This window comes from Petaurus breviceps, unplaced genomic scaffold (genome assembly GCF_028583685.1).
Source record: "Petaurus breviceps papuanus isolate PSGF00001 unplaced genomic scaffold, PetGlider_PUasm1.0 118, whole genome shotgun sequence".
NCBI classification, from domain to species: domain Eukaryota; kingdom Metazoa; phylum Chordata; class Mammalia; order Diprotodontia; family Petauridae; genus Petaurus; species Petaurus breviceps.
In genome coordinates this window covers 2789533-2808314 of record NW_027185616.1, presented here as the reverse complement: position 1 = coordinate 2808314, position 18782 = coordinate 2789533, and the positions used below count along the sequence as shown (strand labels likewise).

Below are 18782 nucleotides of genomic sequence, written 5' to 3'. Positions count from 1 at the left end.
TGTTTTTATTTTAATACTACAGTTTCATTAATTAACACTAGACATAAAATTGTTCAAATACATGCATTTCTTCCCTGACACTGCTACCTGAGAAGAGCCCTCCCTCCCCCAAATGATATTGTTTTTGAAACCCTAAAAAAAATCTGCATAGCATGTTCAGAAACCTACTCCAACCCTTTGAAACAATTCCAGTGTAAATTTTGTTCATTTTGTTCCCTCAACTTTCAATTGGTAAACTGTGGCTAAACTCGACAGAGTTTAATAGTACTATCATTACTAGCGAATATTGTTTTAAGACCTCATGGGGCTTCCATATTGGACAAAATGTGTCCATTTCAAAAATGGGTTAATGAATTAACCATTAGGCTACCTATCTTTTTATTATAATTGTAGGTTGAATTTGGCAATCTAGTGTATTTAGAAACCAAAAAGGAGGAACCTAGAGATTAGCTCCTGAAATGTAAGGACCACCAGTTCTGAGCTCTACAATTAGAATAGAAGGTAGAATAATTCCATGTGTTAGGTAATTTAATTATGGAATGGCATTCATATAAAGCCAAAGTAAGGTTTTTATTCCCTTATGGGTGGGTGAGCCAACTCTCAGTATATGGTCATAGTATTCAAATTATCAGTCATAATACAAACGTATGCTATTGTTTACAAGGACAAATATCGAAGCAAGAATGTATGAATGATTCTCCTGAACCTACGTGTTACCATTGAAAAACAAAACCAAGCAAATGGTCTTAAATATGGTGGCTCAACAGCATCATTTTTGTGTAGAAAAGATTTTCTAAATGAAAGATGACATTCTATATCATATCAATTTCTCAAGACAACATGTCTGTCCAAGTCTGAAACGTATAGATTACTTGACTCAATGTTCTCTTGAATAAACTTACGATATTCAAAGTTAGGGGCTAAGTTTTTTTGTAATGCCAGTTTGATCCCATGACAAATCAAAGTGACCCAAAGGAAGTATTAGGGAAACAGACTGTGACGGACATTTTCTCTGGTTCGAATCTCGGAGAAAAGTATTGGAAAGGGAACTCCTAAAAATTTATAATCTTTTGCAAACTGAATTGGTTTCAAAATGGATTTAAGTTATGAAGTTATTGTTTGATTTTATTTTTCTAGGATTAAACATTCTCAAACAAAAATATCAGTTGCAAGACATTGGGCTGAGCAATAGAAGCTGGGAAAATTTGGTGTTAGGCAATGACAGCATGCCCCAGAAAGAAGACCAGAAATAAAATTTTGACTTCATAAAGAGTGTTGCATCATTTTAGTGCTAGGAAGGTAATCAGCATGGCGAGGTCTTGATTAGTGTGAATAATGAATTCCCATCAAGTGTTGAATGTATTTTGAATTCACGTTATTATAACTTAAAATTATATAAGCTATGGTAATTGTTTCCAATTCAATGGAAATATGCAGTGCAAGTTCAAATAATGCAACTACTCCATAAGATTATTGTTGGCACTAATTGGGACCTGACTCTGTTCCATTCTTCCACCTAAAAGGATTCAAAAATCAAGAGGTACAGCAGATTTTTTGGAAGCTTCTCAGATAGAGGTTAAGATAAAGTGAAAACTAGGGGAAACTGCCCTTCATTGCTATTAAAAAATCAGGTACCACCTTATTAATACAAAGATCTGCCCATTTCATAGCTGGTGATAGTATCTTGGCAGAAAAGAAATCTTCAGTCTTCCATGCTAGAGCTTCCTACAGCTAGCTACAAGCTAGGCTATACTGTGCTTGTTAAACAGGATTATTATTGGGATATGTGGCCTTCAGCTCAAACTGAAGAAGCAGAAAAGATTAAACTTGCTTTAGATTCAGAATTAAAAAGCAGAACAGCTTGTGATAGAACACCTGATATTGGTGTTTGACTTCTAAGAAAGGGCTATATTATAAGGTAAAATTGAAAAGTTCATTCATGCCAGATGAGGAACACTTCTCCCTGGGTAACATAAACAGAAATGTGGTCTTAAGACAAGAGAAAATGCCAGTTTTAGAAAGAAAGCTATGTGAAGAGAAGAATAAAAGGCACTAGGGCTAAGTCTGACAGAACAAAAGGAAGGAAGTATTCTGACAATTAATCGCCTGATTACTAGCATCACTGGAGGCAAATTAGCTAACTCAGAATCCAAGGTGCAATCCTTAGCCTCAATTATAAATGTGCTCCCGTGCTAAAGGGCATCAGCAACTTCTAGCATAAAATATCCCAGCTTGTCCTCTTTTTCAAATTTGGTATTACAGGAGCATCTTTTTTTTTTTTTTTTGCTGTTGAATGAGAGTAAATTATTTCCCTCAGAAGACTCTGCAGCCTTCTAGAATGAGGAATGAGTAGAATCTAAACTAACCTTCCACTAACATTAAAACACCCAATGGTTATCTTATTTCTGAGAGAGATATCACAGAAAATATGGTGAAAGTCAAGGAACACGCAAGTCAAAAAAGTCGGGTAACACAGAAGGAATATAGGAGTTTCCTTATCAAAACTTTAGATAGAACTTCCTTGGCGGGGGGGGGGCGAAGTATTCAAAACCTAAAACCTCAGGCAGGCTAGTCCTGGCACTGGGGATATAGAAAGTTCTAAGTAAGCCACATCTCTCATCTGTAAAATGAGAGGAATGAGCTAGATTATTTCAAAGGTTCTTTCTAGGGCTAAAAATGCTTTTATTCTATCATCATTTTTAAATATGAGTTATAACTATGAAATAATATCTCTGAAGATATTATTGATTTATGAATATTGGTGTTTTTACTTACTACCATATCCCATTCTAAGACCATTTGTGTGCCTTCTAAAATCTATTAAATATGCAAGTATATGTTGCTCTCTGCAATAGAAATGCAACTGAAATGGTAGATAATATGAATTTATTTAAAATAACTTTAAAGTCAATCTTAAACCAGATTCAAATTTATATGATTTTTTTCAAAGTATTCTTTATTTTTATAACCAGTAGTATTACTTCTTATATAATACTAATAAATATTAAAAAGGGGGGATAGAAAATGGACTGGTAATTTCATTGGTTTAAGGAGGTCCCAGTGAGGAGACTTCTATTAATGCAGGTTAGTACTTTATCTACAAGTAATAATCTCAGTTGCTTAGAGTACCACAATATTTAAATGATCTGCCCAGGGTCATACAGCCAGAATTTTGGTAGAGGTAGAGGTGGTATTAGAATCCAGGTCTTCCAGGCTCCCAAGACCAGCTCTCTATCCATCATACTACATAGCCTGTCATATATAAATAAACCTTAGTATATACCTCTTGGTATAATTTATATCCTCATTTAATATTAATGGAATAGCCCTGGGGCTGATCACTCTAGTAAGTAAATATCCAAAATTATGCAGTCTGGCCCTCAAGAAACATCTAGTTGTTGGCATTTTTTTAATACAAAATGATACCAATGAGGTCATTATAAATTTTTACCTATTAAAATAGATGTTTTTACTTTAGATAAGCTTCCCTTCATCAAATCAAACTGATTTCCAATATAAGTGAAAGAAAAACAAAATATTCCCAGGGGTATAAATGCTCCAATTTAGAAAGTCACCACTGTTCTATCTTTTCTATGTCAGGACCATATTACAGGAGGATCCTGATAAAAACACCTATAAGAGTAACTCTTTACTAGGGAACATACTGAGAGCTCTACACCCATGAAGAGAAGCTATTTTTAATGTTTCCCAATCAAAAAAAGGTAGATCTACTAAAATATATTTTGTGAGATGCAAATGTAAATGGGCTTGTTCCTAAGGTTCCTGGTATCAGGCAAATCACGGAGAGGATGGTAGCCTTAAAAATAGCGGCATCATTGTACTTTCTGAATTGCAAATGATATTCTTCTGATGTCCCAAAACAGCTCAGAAAACGCAGGCTTATGAATAAAATGTGTTGTATGTATTTATACATAGATAACTAAATGTAAATGTGTTTATGCTTATTTATACACACACATATAGTGGCAAAATGTAGAAAATGTTTGGCAAAAGTTAAGCAAATGCAATTCTTTTGACATGGACTTGGAAGAAAATCTGTAGAAATCTAACTCGGGCTTTGATTTCTTTTTTTTTTTTTTTTTTAGCCAGTATACTGTCTGGGTAAAAAAAATTTCCAAAAATATGTAATTCACTCTGCTAATGTAAAAACTTTTTGTAATGCTTCTTAAATATCTGAAATGAAAATATATGATTTTTTTAAAAGGTCAGAGATCGAAATATTGAACTACTAGAAAAATGACTATAAAACATTTGACATGGTAGGTACATATGACTGGGTTCTTAAGGCAGCAGAAGAGATAAACAATAATTAATTGACTTCTCAATTATCCATACTAATAAGCATTACCAGTACTATGGTAGGGAAAGAGTACCACTTCCCCCAGAATTCTCTTCTTTGATTAATTTGGTCTGTTTGGGAAGGGAGACTGTTGAATCTCTTAGAAAATGGTGTCAAACTCAAACAGAAACAGGGACCAGTATTCTGTACATAAGAATGCCTGTGGGCTGCATATTGTCCTATTTTTAAAAAGGTAATATTATGTATGCTTTATTTTATTTTCATTTATTTTGTTAAATATTTTCCAATTACTGGTTCAAGCTGCTTGTGGCCCGCAGGCCACGTGTTTGGCACCTCTGTCTTAGAGTATATAGCTCAATAAAGAAATAATGCTTTTTCTTCCTTTGAGGGGTTAAACACAAAAGAGCTGACTGTGGACTACTATACTTAGAACCACCTCTTTAATGCTTTTAGTACAACCTATAGCTCATTTCTGACTCTGTGGCCCAAAAAGTGTCATAAAAAATGGCTGTATGCCTTATTGGTAGGTGATTTCTTGCTACCTAATTCATTTGAGTCCATAAACGTGAAGACAAAAAGCCTAAGATTCGTTCCATCAGTATAAGGGCAATACAGCAACGAACAATAACTTAATCTCACAATTGAAAAAGAAGAAAGCCTGCTGGGATGCCTTTGGGAAACTGCATAGTACTTTTAATAAGCCTCTCACCTCCAGCTTCTGCTTACAAGAAAGGCCCATCTCTTTAACATCAATATACTTTCAGTAGCGCTCTGTTGCTTTGGTCTCCAAATCTCCAAAGCTCTGGATCATCCCACAAAACAAGACAAAGGTTCATGGTGGATGTGAAGAGGCAATGAAGGATTGTGTAGAAGTGCATCATTAGACTATGAGAAATATGTATGAATAGACAAGGAAATGGAGCAGTCATGTAGCAAGAACAAGAGATGCTTTGATGTTTAGCTCGCGTGCTTCACTGGTATATGAACACAATGCCAAGAGATCAGATGTGTGAGGCAGATTGCCACAGAAGGCTTACATATGGATCTAGACAAAAAGTCTCAGGAAGAGAGAGCATGGATGGGTCACTACTACTGAAGGTAGCGCTCACATTAATGAGATCATAGCTCCAGCGAGGTATTTACCATATGGAAAAGAAAATAGGACTTGAAATTTCTAATAATCTAAATCACAAACTCATCCCTATCACATGCCCTATTATGCCCAATAAATGCCTTATGCCTTGGGGAAAAGGTGGGAATATTAAAGTTGGACTCTTTCAAATTGCAAAGTTATCTTCTGGTAAGTTACTTAAATCACTTTCTTCAACGGTACTATGATGTTATGATAAGAAGAGTGTACCTGCAAAAATATTTTACCTATTAGCTCCTCCTGGGAATCATTGGGCTACATATATGAGTTCACCATGATCCCAGGCACGTAAGAAACCCTTGATATAAACACTGTTTTGTGAATGAAGGGCCTGTGTATTTTCATGTGAATGGAAAAACACATGGAAGATTGTAGGAAAAGAATTAGAGTAAAATGGGGATAAGAAATGTTAAATACTTTAAGAAAGAGATTTCTGCTAGTTTTATCCCAGAAAAAAATCTGACAAGGAAGAAAATGGAGAAGTTTAGCCTTATTTAACAAAAAATAATATTATGGTAGCTTCTCACTAAAACCAAAATATTTGATCATATTTTTCAGCCCCCAGAGAGTTTATTCTAAACTCAGTATCCTAGTAAATATGAGGTAACAATAATGAGAAAAATTCAAAATATGAATCCAGATAGTCAAAATTTGATTGTATTCAAAAGGTTGGTGTATTAGAAGTTTCTTTACTATCTAGGAAAAAGAACTGCACTTCAATTATATGGGAAAAAAATCACATTACAAAAAACTTTCTCATGAGAATGCCAACTCATTTTCATATAAACAGTCACCCCTAAAAGACAAAAATACATAAGCATAAACTATCATTATTTGAAAGCACAAATAATTTTCAATGAAAATGTTGACATATTCAGTGCTTTTAAAATCTACTTCTTACACATACTAAGCTAGACCCAATAAATTTCACAATGTTTTGGAAACTGAGTAGCTCTCTAAAGTCATTTCCATTAAATTATACCTTAAAAACATACCATACTTTTATTACATCAGTGCAGTTGTTTCCCCCTTACTCATAAAAATACTTTAAGTAGCCTAAAATATCCTGGAATGAATTAGACAACTTACCTTTGAGCCTCGCTCATTAAAAATTATTTCAACATCTAAGATTTTACCAAATTGCTGTAAAGAAACAGAAATATATAAACATGAGCAAATGAAAGCACATCACGCTACACAAACTGGCAATTATTTCAGAGTATGAAAATATTGGTATATCAAAGGCATAAACTGTATTTAATACTCTACAGTTAAAGGATGTGATTAGCAAAGAGAAGCAATCCAACCCAAAATTCCCATGTCATGAAATCCTGAGGCAGAATCTCTAGTCCAGTATAGATAACTTATACAAACAAAATGTTAATAATGTTAGGAATGCCTTAATAGCACTGGCCTATTCCATTTTTCAGTTGGAGAAAAGTTTCTGGCAACACTGATTTTTAGTATGAATTTGGCAACTGATACATCAAAATGTCATGGTCCAATCCACTGTGTTATACATAATATCCAGAGCAAGGTGGGGATGACATTAGAGGGCCTGTTTGTACACATGCACATGAAGAAATGAGAATTATACTGATGACTCTGTCCATACTCAACATATGTATATAACTTTTATTTGTCTTTAGGGTAAATAGTATCTGTCATGTCATGATTCTTTCAATACTATCAGAAAAATAATCTTTAAAACTATCAGAATAGCTAAAATGGGGCTCTATGAGAATTCAGCCTTTTAGTACTTATTTATATCTGAGACTTAGAATAGGTTTATTCGTGCTGAAAAAACTCATATATCCAGTGTATGTTTGATCCACGAGAGGGGAACAGTCAATAAGACATGGCATAAATATCAATATTAAGAAACCCCCAAATTCATTTCCCTTTGGCTTCGAGACAGTTCCCAAAAAATTACCTTTCCTGTCATTTTGGTCAGGAATCAGTTTATTTCTAGAGAACACACCTACTAGGGGTGTACTAAGTGGCCAGAGGAAGTCATCCTGGAATTTAAGATCACTTTGTTAATAAAAGTATTAGAGAAAGACATAGATGAATAACTGAAAGTTAACTACCCTTTTCGTGATATTCTAACCTTCAATTTATGACTTTTTTCCTCTTATTTTTGCTTTCATTTTACTCTATATGTCCTTCCTTACCTGTTTTACCCAGTTTATATACTATGTGTCCAAACAACTCTCTAACCCAATATTCTTGAGGCAGCAAGGTTGGGACCTTTGATGGTATTTATAAGGGGAGGAAGAGTAGGGAAAGTTCATTTGATTAAGACAGTGAAGAAGAGACATGACTGCATGTGACCAATGCACATTCTCTCTACAGAGAGAAACACCAGGGAATTTTGGCAAAGCAACTGGGTATTAACAAATCAAGATGATTCTGCAAATGGAAGGTGTAAACACTGCTTGGCAATGTATGGTGTAAAGCAGGGTTAAACTACTAAATTGTGCACACACAAAAAAAAATCGTTTTGTATACAGGTTGTTAAAAATAAATTGTGCAAGAAGTTAAGAAAGAAAAGTTTTAAATGTAAGGCAGAGTTGAGGTATAAATTATTTTATCCCAGGGGCTCCTTTCTTTTAATGTAATTATCTAAGACACCCACAAAAAATGTTTTTCAGATAAAGTAACTATTGTCTTCAAAGAGGAAAAAAATAAAGGCAATAAGGAAATAAGAAAAGTAAGCTAAGTGGTGAAGAAAAAATCACATTTTTTATATGTAGACTGAAAATATGTCACATGAATAACTTGGCCAGAAATGATGCTATGAATATATTGATCATTTAAGAGGGAAGGTGGTATTACAGTAACCAATATGCCTATTGCACATATGACATTCTCAAAAGAAAATTAATGGGGAAAAAAAGAATTTGACTTTGAACATTCTTCTGTTGGGCTTTTTCAGTGTTCTGAATTTCAACAGTGGGAATTTTTCTTAAATTTGATTCAGTTGGGTGAAGAAAAGGATTTGCTTTTCAATAGGAAATTTGCAATTTTTTTATTAAAGACTAGCCTAACACCATATGGCTTCTATTACTCAGAAGCACAATATTTTTCTGCTTTCTACTTAGAATATAGGAAAGACATGGATTGTTGCAAATTAATCTCAAGAATGAGAAAATAGAAACACATATATTTACAAATGGAGAATTATAAAAAAAGTGCCCTTCACTTCCAGGACCCCAAATGTCATCTAATGACAGTTCTCTGAGTGGAATCAGTAAAAACAGAACAAGAAAACCCCAAGTAGAATAATTCTAGCATTAATTTGAGCGATAAGACTGTGTTGCCTGGGATACTTTATGTGGGTACAAGAATGATGTCCACATTCAGAGTCCATAATATTTAGAGCTGTTGAGACAAGTAGTGAAAGAATGATAGAAAGTTTAATTGAGAAGTACTTGAGTAATGATATAGAGACAGCTGGCATATTTTCAATGTAAATTGACATTATACAAGACAAAGACACAACTGGTGTTTGCTCAATAACGCTATTATGATATATCTCCAACTCCATAAAAATCATTCTGTTATGTACATGTGAACTTTATCTAAAAGCTTCAAAACAAGAGGAAATATATATCAAGCACTTGGAGATCGTCTTGGATCAAATAATTCTTTACTAAAAACAACATAGAATGATAAATCAATATAGCATTTTTAAAAAGCTAAAGTTAATTTAAAGGAACTAAAACTGAACATTAGGGACTAAAACGGAATCTTCAAAGCCAGTTTTTGTCTGAATTCAAATATATATGTGTGTGTATACATATACACATATGTATATATAAACATATGTGTGTATACATATATGTATATATACACATATGTGTGTATATACATATATGTGCATATATGTACATATATATGTAATCTAGTAATTATAGATGCAATAAGAGTGTCCAAAGGACTACCTCAGTGCACTGAAAAAATAAGATATTTGGCATAAACAATGAAGTAGCCATTATATATATTTTTGACTAACAAAATAATGGTTACAAGATGTAGTTTCATATGTTCTGAAAGTCACCTACTTCATTAATAGAAACTTAAATAGAATATGTTCCTGTATACAAGACTTCAGTTTTGATAAGTAAAAACAGTATAAGAATGCTATTATAGTCACTGTTAAAAATTTGAAACTATTTTCACTGCTCAGCAGTTTCTGAATATATCAGGGTCAACTACAATCCCACAGTAACTATAGATGAGAATTACAAACCCTAAGAAGAGACTGAGCAAACAATCGTATCATTCCCTCCAGAACAAATTCTGGAATGAATGTTAAGGGAGATCAAGCTATTTTTTCAAAGGCAAATAAGGAATGTTAAGGAAGTCATGTTATTCCAGAAGTGTGTGAAAGGTTGATGATATTGATAATGATTAATGTTTCCTACCTGAAAGAGATGCATGGTTTATGAAGAGAAGAATTGACAGAAAACATATGTTGCCACATTAGGCCATCAAATTTTCATTTAGAATCAATGTTCTTTGTAGTATAATTGTTAATAAATACAAAGAATGATTCAAAAGATATTGATATCAGACCATGAATACCATGCTTACATCAACTTGTGTAAATAAATTTGTTTTTTTTCCTACTGTGAGACCTAACAGATTAGCAAAGTGTGGGAAGAAAGGGGAGAGCAAAGATGATTTATGAGTTATTGGAACACATGCTTCAAAGGACAATAGGTGTATAGAATAAACTCTTATCAGTGTCATACTGAAAAGATGCCAAAACATTAAAGATAAAATATGCAACACTTTTGAAAGTCATTTACTGTGATATGATTGTGCTTTAAAGCACTGTGAATTTCATAAGAGTATTAATAATATTTCCTCTAGTCCAGTTTGGATACTGTCATATACTTAGGCTGGAAGTATTTCTGTATCTTAAAAATATAAATAATTCGTAAGTGGACCTAGTAAAGAATACAGAGGTTACATCTATATGATGCCAAAACAGGTGGATGTCATTAACCTGTGTTGTGTTACCTTGTTGCTTTCAAACTGTTCAGAGGGGTTTATGTCACCTTCCCTCTGTGCTGCCTATATTCTTTGGCCAGATGTTTCAAAGTAGAGAGAGCAAGATTACAGACACTTATAAGGGGGGGGGTGTTTTTGAATCTCTAACCCCAATATGTGATAGTTACTTATACAATGTGAATTATACAGGGAACAGCACTAGGTGAAGAGAGATGCTATGCTCACTTTAATTCAACAAATATTTACTGGATGCCTGCTATATCCAAATCACTCTGGAGGATACAAAAATGGGTGGGACAGAGTCCTTGCTTTTCAGGAGCTGAACAGCGTCTCTTTGGAATGTGTGAAGAAGCTCCCAAAACAGGGAACATGACTTAATTCACTATACCAGAGATTAGTAAGCGAACCATTATTTCCACTACCTTCAACCCAGTTCATACTGGGTTTGACAGCATTGCTCTCTGCAGATGAAAAGAAGATTCCATTTGGTTTATACTAATGCAATTATAACTAGAACAAATATTTTTTTGGGGAAAAATTGTTTTCCTTCACTCATTACTCTATTACTTCACTATTACTCTATTATAAGATTTGAAGAACCAATATTCAAATATTTCACCAATTAAGAAGCAGAGCAAGACCTGATGTAGACCCAGAAAGACTGCCAACCTTTTAAATTGTTACTCACAATATACTACAAGACGCTAACTGCCCTCAAGTTATTTATTACCAGATGGCTAATATTTCATGACCCCTAAATAAACAACTCTTGATAAGAAACATGATATCTCTATAAGAGAGAATAGGCATCTCTAGAAAAACCCACATTTTAATACTGGAATTCCTCTACCTATCATTAAAATTGTCTTAACATGTTATACATGTTCAAGTTCCATTTATCTGTGTTGAACTGTTAAAACTGATCTTTGGCTTGAAAGTTGCTAGGAGGACCTTTGTGCTTTGGAGGGGATGAAGGAGTTTAACGTTATTACCAAATGAGATACAGGTGTGTGTGTGTGTGTGTGTGTGTGTGTGTGTGTGTGTGTGTGTGTGTGTGTGTGTGTGTGTGTACACACATACCTTTTCCTTTAAAATGTCAGAATTCACGTTTGAGTTGTTTATATTTTAGGATGTGTATTCCATTGCTGTGCCAAGTACAGACTCAACGAAATATCATGCATGTTTATTAAGAAAGAAAACAAACAAATCCTAGAGTTATTTAGATTGGGTGATATTTCCTCCTTTTATCGAAATGACAGATACACTTCCATACCCTCTTAGGTAAATAGATGATTTGGATTTCCACCATCTGTTTCCATTATTCTCCTTGCATTCTTCCCTCTATCTCAGTCTCTTCTGTAGAAGGAATATCTAATGAAAGCTTTAAAGGCAAATGAAGGGGTGTATTCCTCCTACCAAGGGGGGAAAAAGACTATTTTTTCCCTATTTGCTCTGCGGTGTCGAGGCCAAATGTGGCAACTGTACCTACTGAAAGACTGACAATGTCATGCAACCATGCTTATACTCTTAGGGTTACTGAGTTATTGGAAATGTCCACGAGCCAATGAATACAGACTCCCTGATGAAAAAACAAGGTACCACATACCTGTGATGCCCCTTCTCTCATGGAGTCTGATTTATTTAAAGTTATTTGCTAGCTCTAAAGTATTGCTGAATATCTTTCCATATGCTACAATGACTGCTGCCTAGACTTTAATTTGAATTGAAGTATAGTCTGTGTAGACACCTCTGACACACTGGTTCTACCTTAAAGAAAATAATGTTCCTCAGATGAAGGCAAAGTCACATAGCTCCAGCAGCAATTCTTAAGATTTATCCTCATTTCAGCAATTTAGCAGAAGTATATATGTTACTGTAGAAATCCCCAATTCTCCTCTCCTAAGCAGAGTTCAATATTTAGGTAACTGTAATGAATCTTTTAAGTTTCTTGTTGACTACAATACCAAGAAAAACATGTATTAATCCTAAAACATGTATGTGCTTGTATGTTATTCATATGAATATTATACAAATATATACATAGGGGTCATTCCTATTTTAGTCATCTCATCATAATTATATTACTATGACATAGTTATATTCATCTTATGAATGCACTTATGTTCTTATGGGTTTTTTGTGTTGTTTGTTTTAAAGTTGGTGAGATTCAGGGCCTAAATGTGACACTTGGGGATGCCCAGGCTGCAGATGGTAATCCCTTCTTCTATCCCCCCATCCAGCTACTTACATTTTAAAGTGCTCCATAAGGATTTCTGTGGTCCCATTATACCAAAATTCCTTCATGCAAATTCAGTTTGATATTCATTTTTTTCTTTGGATACTAATGTTCCTTATAAAAGGAACATCTGGTTGACTCTCAGAATGATAGGGAATGTGTGGGAAATGAAAGAGAAGTGCCTAAGGGAACTAAGCCACAGCCCACGGGAAATGTGAAGACTTTGTAGCATCTAGGCCTGGGCCTTAGAACATTTTCTGTCGAAAGGAACCCCTGTGCCTCCTAAATACTGCATATGAAAGGCACTTATATGAGGATAGGAATACTTCTCCAAAACTGGATAAATGAAAACAGAGAGACAGTACTTACCCCAAACATTTGTCTGAGGTCTGGATCCCGGAATCTGAAGGGAATATTTGAGACATGCAGCCGCTTGGGCTGTGATTTATTTTCTGTGTTTTCAGAAGGTTGTGTCTGAGGCTGGCCGTCAGTCTGTGCTGCATCATCTGTCTGCTAAAAGAACAAAAGAGAAACAAAGTAAAAGAGGTCTTCAGTATACTTTCAGGTATAATAGCTAATTTCCACGTCACCACATAATGGATGAATGCAAGGGACAAAGGAATCGGGCAAGGAAAAGTCTTTCTGAATTATGAAATAAAGAAGTGTCTGTTGGCTTTGTGCAATCCAGAGGATGTGCCTACATCACTCTTGGGTCTGTTCAGATAAATTATTAACTAAGTTCAACTGGAGGCAGAGTTGAAGAGGAAGGAGAAATGAGCCAGTTGTTTGGTACTGCATGTACAAAAGTTGACCAACTGAATTAAGTATTTAGACAATGCTTTAAATACCCTAGAAAGCATAGTCCTGTAAAAGGAGAATAGATATATCTCTAATATCACATAAAAGGAATGAAATCTCATGTCTTTGCTGTCTGATTTTTATTACATTAATCCTGTTATTCGAGCATACCTTTTAGATGCTTTTAATACCAATGAGATTTTTAGATGTCCTAATTCACCTGGTTTGGAGTTACAATTATAAGGCACTTTCCTCTGGTGGCTCTCTGAGACAAAATCCATTTGACCTGGAGCTATGAATTCCAGACCTTGTTTCCAGAAATATAATTTTTATTTAAAAAGTAAGATATATGGGGTGGCCAGGTAGTTCAGTGAGTAAGAGCACCGGCCCCAGAGTCGGGATGACCTGGGATCGAATTCGGGCTCAGACACTTAGTACCACACCCAGAAATAATTGGCCATGTAACCTTGAGCAAGTTACTTAACCCCAATTGCTTACAAATAAATAAATAAAATTAAAAGTAAGATATAAGCAGACATAACTAAATAATCTTCAACAGCAAATTTTCAAAAAATTATCACTGAGAACAAAGTGCCACCTTCTCCAAGAAGTCTTTGTGATTCCCCAGATGATAGTGAGTGACGTCCTTTCAAAAGCCACCTTTATTAATTTTGCAAGGGTTTTTTTGGTCTACTTATATATGTACATATTTTCTCCCCTACTAGACTATAACTCCTTGAAGACTAGTTTTACGTCTGTCTTTATATTCTCAGCATTTAGTCCCACGGGGAGTAAGGTGGCATAGTAGATAAGGCATTGGGCCAGGAATCAGGAAGACCAGAGTTCAAATGTGGCCTCAGACACTTACTAGCTATATGACCCTGGACAAGTCACTTAACCCTGTTTGTCTCAGTTTCCAAATCTGTAAAATGAGCCAGAGAAGGAAATAGCAAACCACTCCAGTATCTTTGCCAAGAAAACCCCAAATGGGGTCACAAAGAGTCAGACACAACTGAAATGATTGAACAACAAAGTGCCATACCTGGAGCACAGGAAATTAGTAAATGTTCATTGATTGGTATGGTTCGGTATATTTTAATTAATCTTCAACTGCATCAGTTAGTTTAATGTAACCATGGCTGATTCCCAGACATCACTTAAAAATGTCCTTTTCTGATTCACTAATTATTGTAATCTAGAATTCAGATTCCTCTTGTACACAGGTTCAAGAGCTCTAGTCAGTGTTTTTAAAAGATCCAACAGGGGGATTTCTTCGGTGGCCAGCAGTTCCTGTGGATCACAAGTGACCTTTTCACTTTGCTTAAACATGGAGAACTATTTAAAGCAGTAACCTGAGCTGACATTACTTGCCTCTTAACAGGTCAGTATCATGCTTCCTCTGATCCTACTGCATTCTTTTTTCCAGATAACCAAAGGAGAAAGATTACAGTTGTGTAAGCCAGAGTCTTAACTGGATATTTTTCTGCCTGTGACAAAGTCCACAAACCACACCCAAGGCAGAAAAACGTGTGGGCATTATGGATGGGTGAGGAAATATGGGACACTGCTCTGTTGCAGGCTGAGAATCCTCAGAGTCTATGATAGGTACAGGATGGGTAGGGCAAAGCACTTATCCCAGTCTGCCGTCTAGGACAGTACTATTTTAACTAATTCTTGCTAAATATGCACCAAATTCTGCTCTACTGATAAAGGACTAAGTATTATTAGCACTCTAAATCTGGTGCCATTTGACAAAGTCTATTCAACCCCACATACAGTTCTGATGAAGGGTATCTCTGACATATATCTTTTCTTTCCCAAACAAAAGAAAGTAACTTTCTATTCTAATCCTAAATGGTAGAGAAAAGCTGCCTGTACCCCACACTTCTAGTAATAGGTGTTCCTTGAGTAATAAATGACACTATTTCTCATAACGGTGCTCTTAACAACCTTCAATTTTTACAAACTACTTCAGTAAGAAAGATCCATAGAAATCTATTCTCAGAAAGAACTTATAGCTTGTATCAAAGAACATCTGTTGAAAAATGTAAACAAAGCTTTCAAACAGATTTAAAATCATTTCAAAATAACAAGTGTGTCTAATTTGAGAAGAATGGAAAGAGAAAGACATCTTTAGGTCATAATTTAAAAAAAAAGGCAGTCTAAAGTCTTACATTATAAAAAATATATATGTATATATGCATATGTATACACGCACATATCTGTCTATCTATATGTAATAGCCCATCTAATTATATATATTAAGAAGAATTTTAAAAGTAGCATTTAATAGGCCCCCTGAAGAATAGTTCAGGCACCAAAAGAAAACAAACGTTGGAAACCCATCCGCTTCCTTGATTTCCTACCTCCCCTATCCTGAACCTAGAGATGCTAACATATCTAAGTATCTAGGGCTGTGGAAAGCACTTTACCCTGGAGACTAAAAGTACTGAAGTCACAGCTTTGTTGTAGAAAGCAGGATCTCCTCGAGAACTAAGAGAGATGAACATGTCTTCCTGGGCTGAGCACATAATAAGCAACTTTTTTTGAGCAGAAGAGCACCATAAATGAATTGAAAGACAAAACAAGGGGGGGCGGAGCCAAGATGGCGGAGTAGAAGCACCACCTCCCCGCGGCTCCAGCTTCCACCCTCCCCAATCCATGTAAAAAGGGGACTCTAAACAAACTTTGGAGCTGCAGAACCCACAAAATGACACAGAGAAGCTAACCTCCCGCTGAGGACAGCCAGGCAGGCCAGCAGGAATCGGCCAGCGCAGCGCTCTGGGAGCCGAGCCCAGCACCACGCCGAGGCTTTAGCCCCAGGGCGGGCCTGACCAGCCGCCAGCCAGAGGGACTCCAGATCAGCAGCAGCTGTGGCCGTTTCCAGATTTATCAATACATAGATGCGAAGGACAAGGTGAGAGGCCAGTGCAGTATGGACTTTGGGACGCAGGAAGTGGGAGTGCTTGGCTTTCACCCCCGAGCGAGAAACCACTGAGACGCCAGCACAGCCTGCCAGTGCCACGTGGCGGCTTCAGCTCCTGGCCTGCAGAGTGTAGGGGGACCAAGCACCAGTCTGAGGGGTCATCGCTCTTGCTTTAACCTGCTTGGATCTGGATTGCCGTCTAGGGTGGAGGTCCTGGGGTGTGTGTCCAGCTTGCCAGAGCGTGTGGAGGCCTCAGAGAGGGCACCCATCTAATACCTCCAGCAGCTGAGAAATTAAACTCCCCTGTCTGGTGGCAGAGTCCTACTGTGGCAAAAAGCCCAAAAGTCAAATCATTGAGTGGCAAAATGAGCAGGCAAAGGAAACAAAGCAGACAGAAGATTCCAACATTACACTCCTATTTTGGGGATAAGAAGGAGCAAGGCATGGAACAGGAGGAAAACAGTGAAGTTAGAACTCCTGCACCAAAAGCTTCAAAGGAAAATACAAGCTGGTTACAGGCCATAGAGGACCTTAAGAAGCAGATAAGAGAAGTGGAGGAAAAAATGGGAAGAGAAATGAGAACAATGCAAGAAAATTATGAAATGAGAGTCAACAGCCTGACTGAAGAAAATAATACCTTAAAAAACAGACTGACTCAAGTGGCAAAGGAGGCTCAAAAAGGCAATGAGGAGAAGAATGCCTTAAAAAGTAGAATTTGCCAGATGGAAAAAGAATCTCAAAAGCTCACTAAGGAGAATCATTGCTTCAGAATTAGATTGGAGCAAATGGAAGCTAATGACTTTATGAGAAATCAAGATGCTATTAAACAGAGCCAAACAAATGAAAGAATAGAAGGCAATGTGAAATATCTCATGGGAAAAACCACTGACCTGGAAAATAGATCCAGGAGAGATAATTTAAAAATTATTGGACTGCCTGAGAGCCATGACCAAAGTAAGAGCCTGGAAAGCATCCTCCAGGAAGTTCTCAAAGAGAACTGCCCTGATGTTTTAGAACCAGAGGGCAAAATAGAGGTTGAAAGAATCCACCGATCACCTCCTGAAAAAGATCCCAAAAAGAAAACTCCTAGGAATATTATAGCCAGGTTCCGGAATTCCCAGATGAAGGAGAGAATATTACAAGCAGCCAGGAAGAAACAATTTGAATATTGTGGGAACACAATCAGGATAACCCAGGATCTAGCAGCTTCTACACTGAGGGATCGAAGGGCCTGGAATGTGATATTCCGGAGGTCAAGGGAGCTGGGATTAAAACCAAGAGTCACCTACCCAGCAAAACTGAGTATCATGTTTCAGGGGAAAATATGGTCATTCAGTGGAATACAGGACTTTCAAGCATTCTTGCTGAAAAAACCAGAGTTGAATAGAAAATTTGACATTCAGATACAAGAAGCAAGAGAAGAATGAGAAGGTAAACAGGGAAAAGAAATCATAAGGAACTTATCAAAGTTGAACTATTTTTTTTTTAAACAATCAGGGTTGAGTGGCTTGTTCGGGGTTGCATGGCCAGTTGTTGTTTCTGGGTATGGTGCTGAGTGTCTGGGCCCGGATTTGATCCGGGTCGTCCCGGCACTGGAGCCGGTGCTCTTGCTCGCTGAGCCACCTGGCCAAAGTTGAACTATTAACATTCCTACATGGAAAAACAATAATTGTAACCTATGAAACTTTTCTCATTAGTTGAAGAGATTAGAAATATATATATATATATATATATATATATAATGTCTGTATATGAGGGTATGCGGGCATATGAATACATATGTGAATGTGTGTATATACGTTTACAGGTATACATAGATAGAGGGCACGGGACCAATTTAACAGGAAAGGATGATACTTAAAAGGTGAAATTAAGAGGTGAGAGGAATATAATGAGGGGAGATGGGGAGAGACAGAGTGGGGCAAACTATCTCATACAGAAGAGGCAAGGGAAAATGGTTACAATGGAGGGGAAGAATAAGAAGGCAAAAGGGAACAGGTCAACCTTATTCCTATTGAATCTGGCTTGAGAAGGGAGGGAAATACACACTAAATAGGGGATCTCACCCTCCAGGAGAATAGGGGGGGGAAGGGGATGTGAGGGGAGATGATGGAAGGGAGGGCAGGCTGGGGGGGAGGGAAGTTGGAAGCACCCACTTTTGAAAAGGGACAGGATAAAAGTAGAGAATAGAACAAGTGTGAGGTGGGATAGGAGGGAGGGAAATATAGTCAGTCTTTTACAATACATCTACTATGTTATTGTTTTGCATTAGCCACACATGTACAACCTATACTGAACTGCTTATCTTCCCAGTAAGGGTGGGTGGCTA

The 18782-nt window shown here is 36.4% G+C and overlaps 1 protein-coding gene across 48 annotated transcripts in view; it reads right to left on the bottom strand.

The window, feature by feature from the left end:
* RBFOX1 (RNA binding fox-1 homolog 1) overlaps nucleotides 1-18782 on the bottom strand; it is a 1748893-nt gene that overhangs the window by 116432 nt on the left and 1613679 nt on the right. For 43 of the 48 annotated variants that reach the window (XM_069085342.1, XM_069085412.1, XM_069085369.1 and 40 more), the window contains 2 exons: nucleotides 13099-13242; nucleotides 6561-6614 (listed from right to left, as the gene is read on the bottom strand). In XM_069085342.1, coding sequence (XP_068941443.1) covers nucleotides 6561-6614; nucleotides 13099-13242 — 198 coding nt within the window. The remainder of the gene's footprint in view (nucleotides 1-6560; nucleotides 6615-13098; nucleotides 13243-18782) is intronic. The other 5 variants (XM_069085356.1, XM_069085452.1, XM_069085308.1 and 2 more) reach the window with 1 other exon arrangement.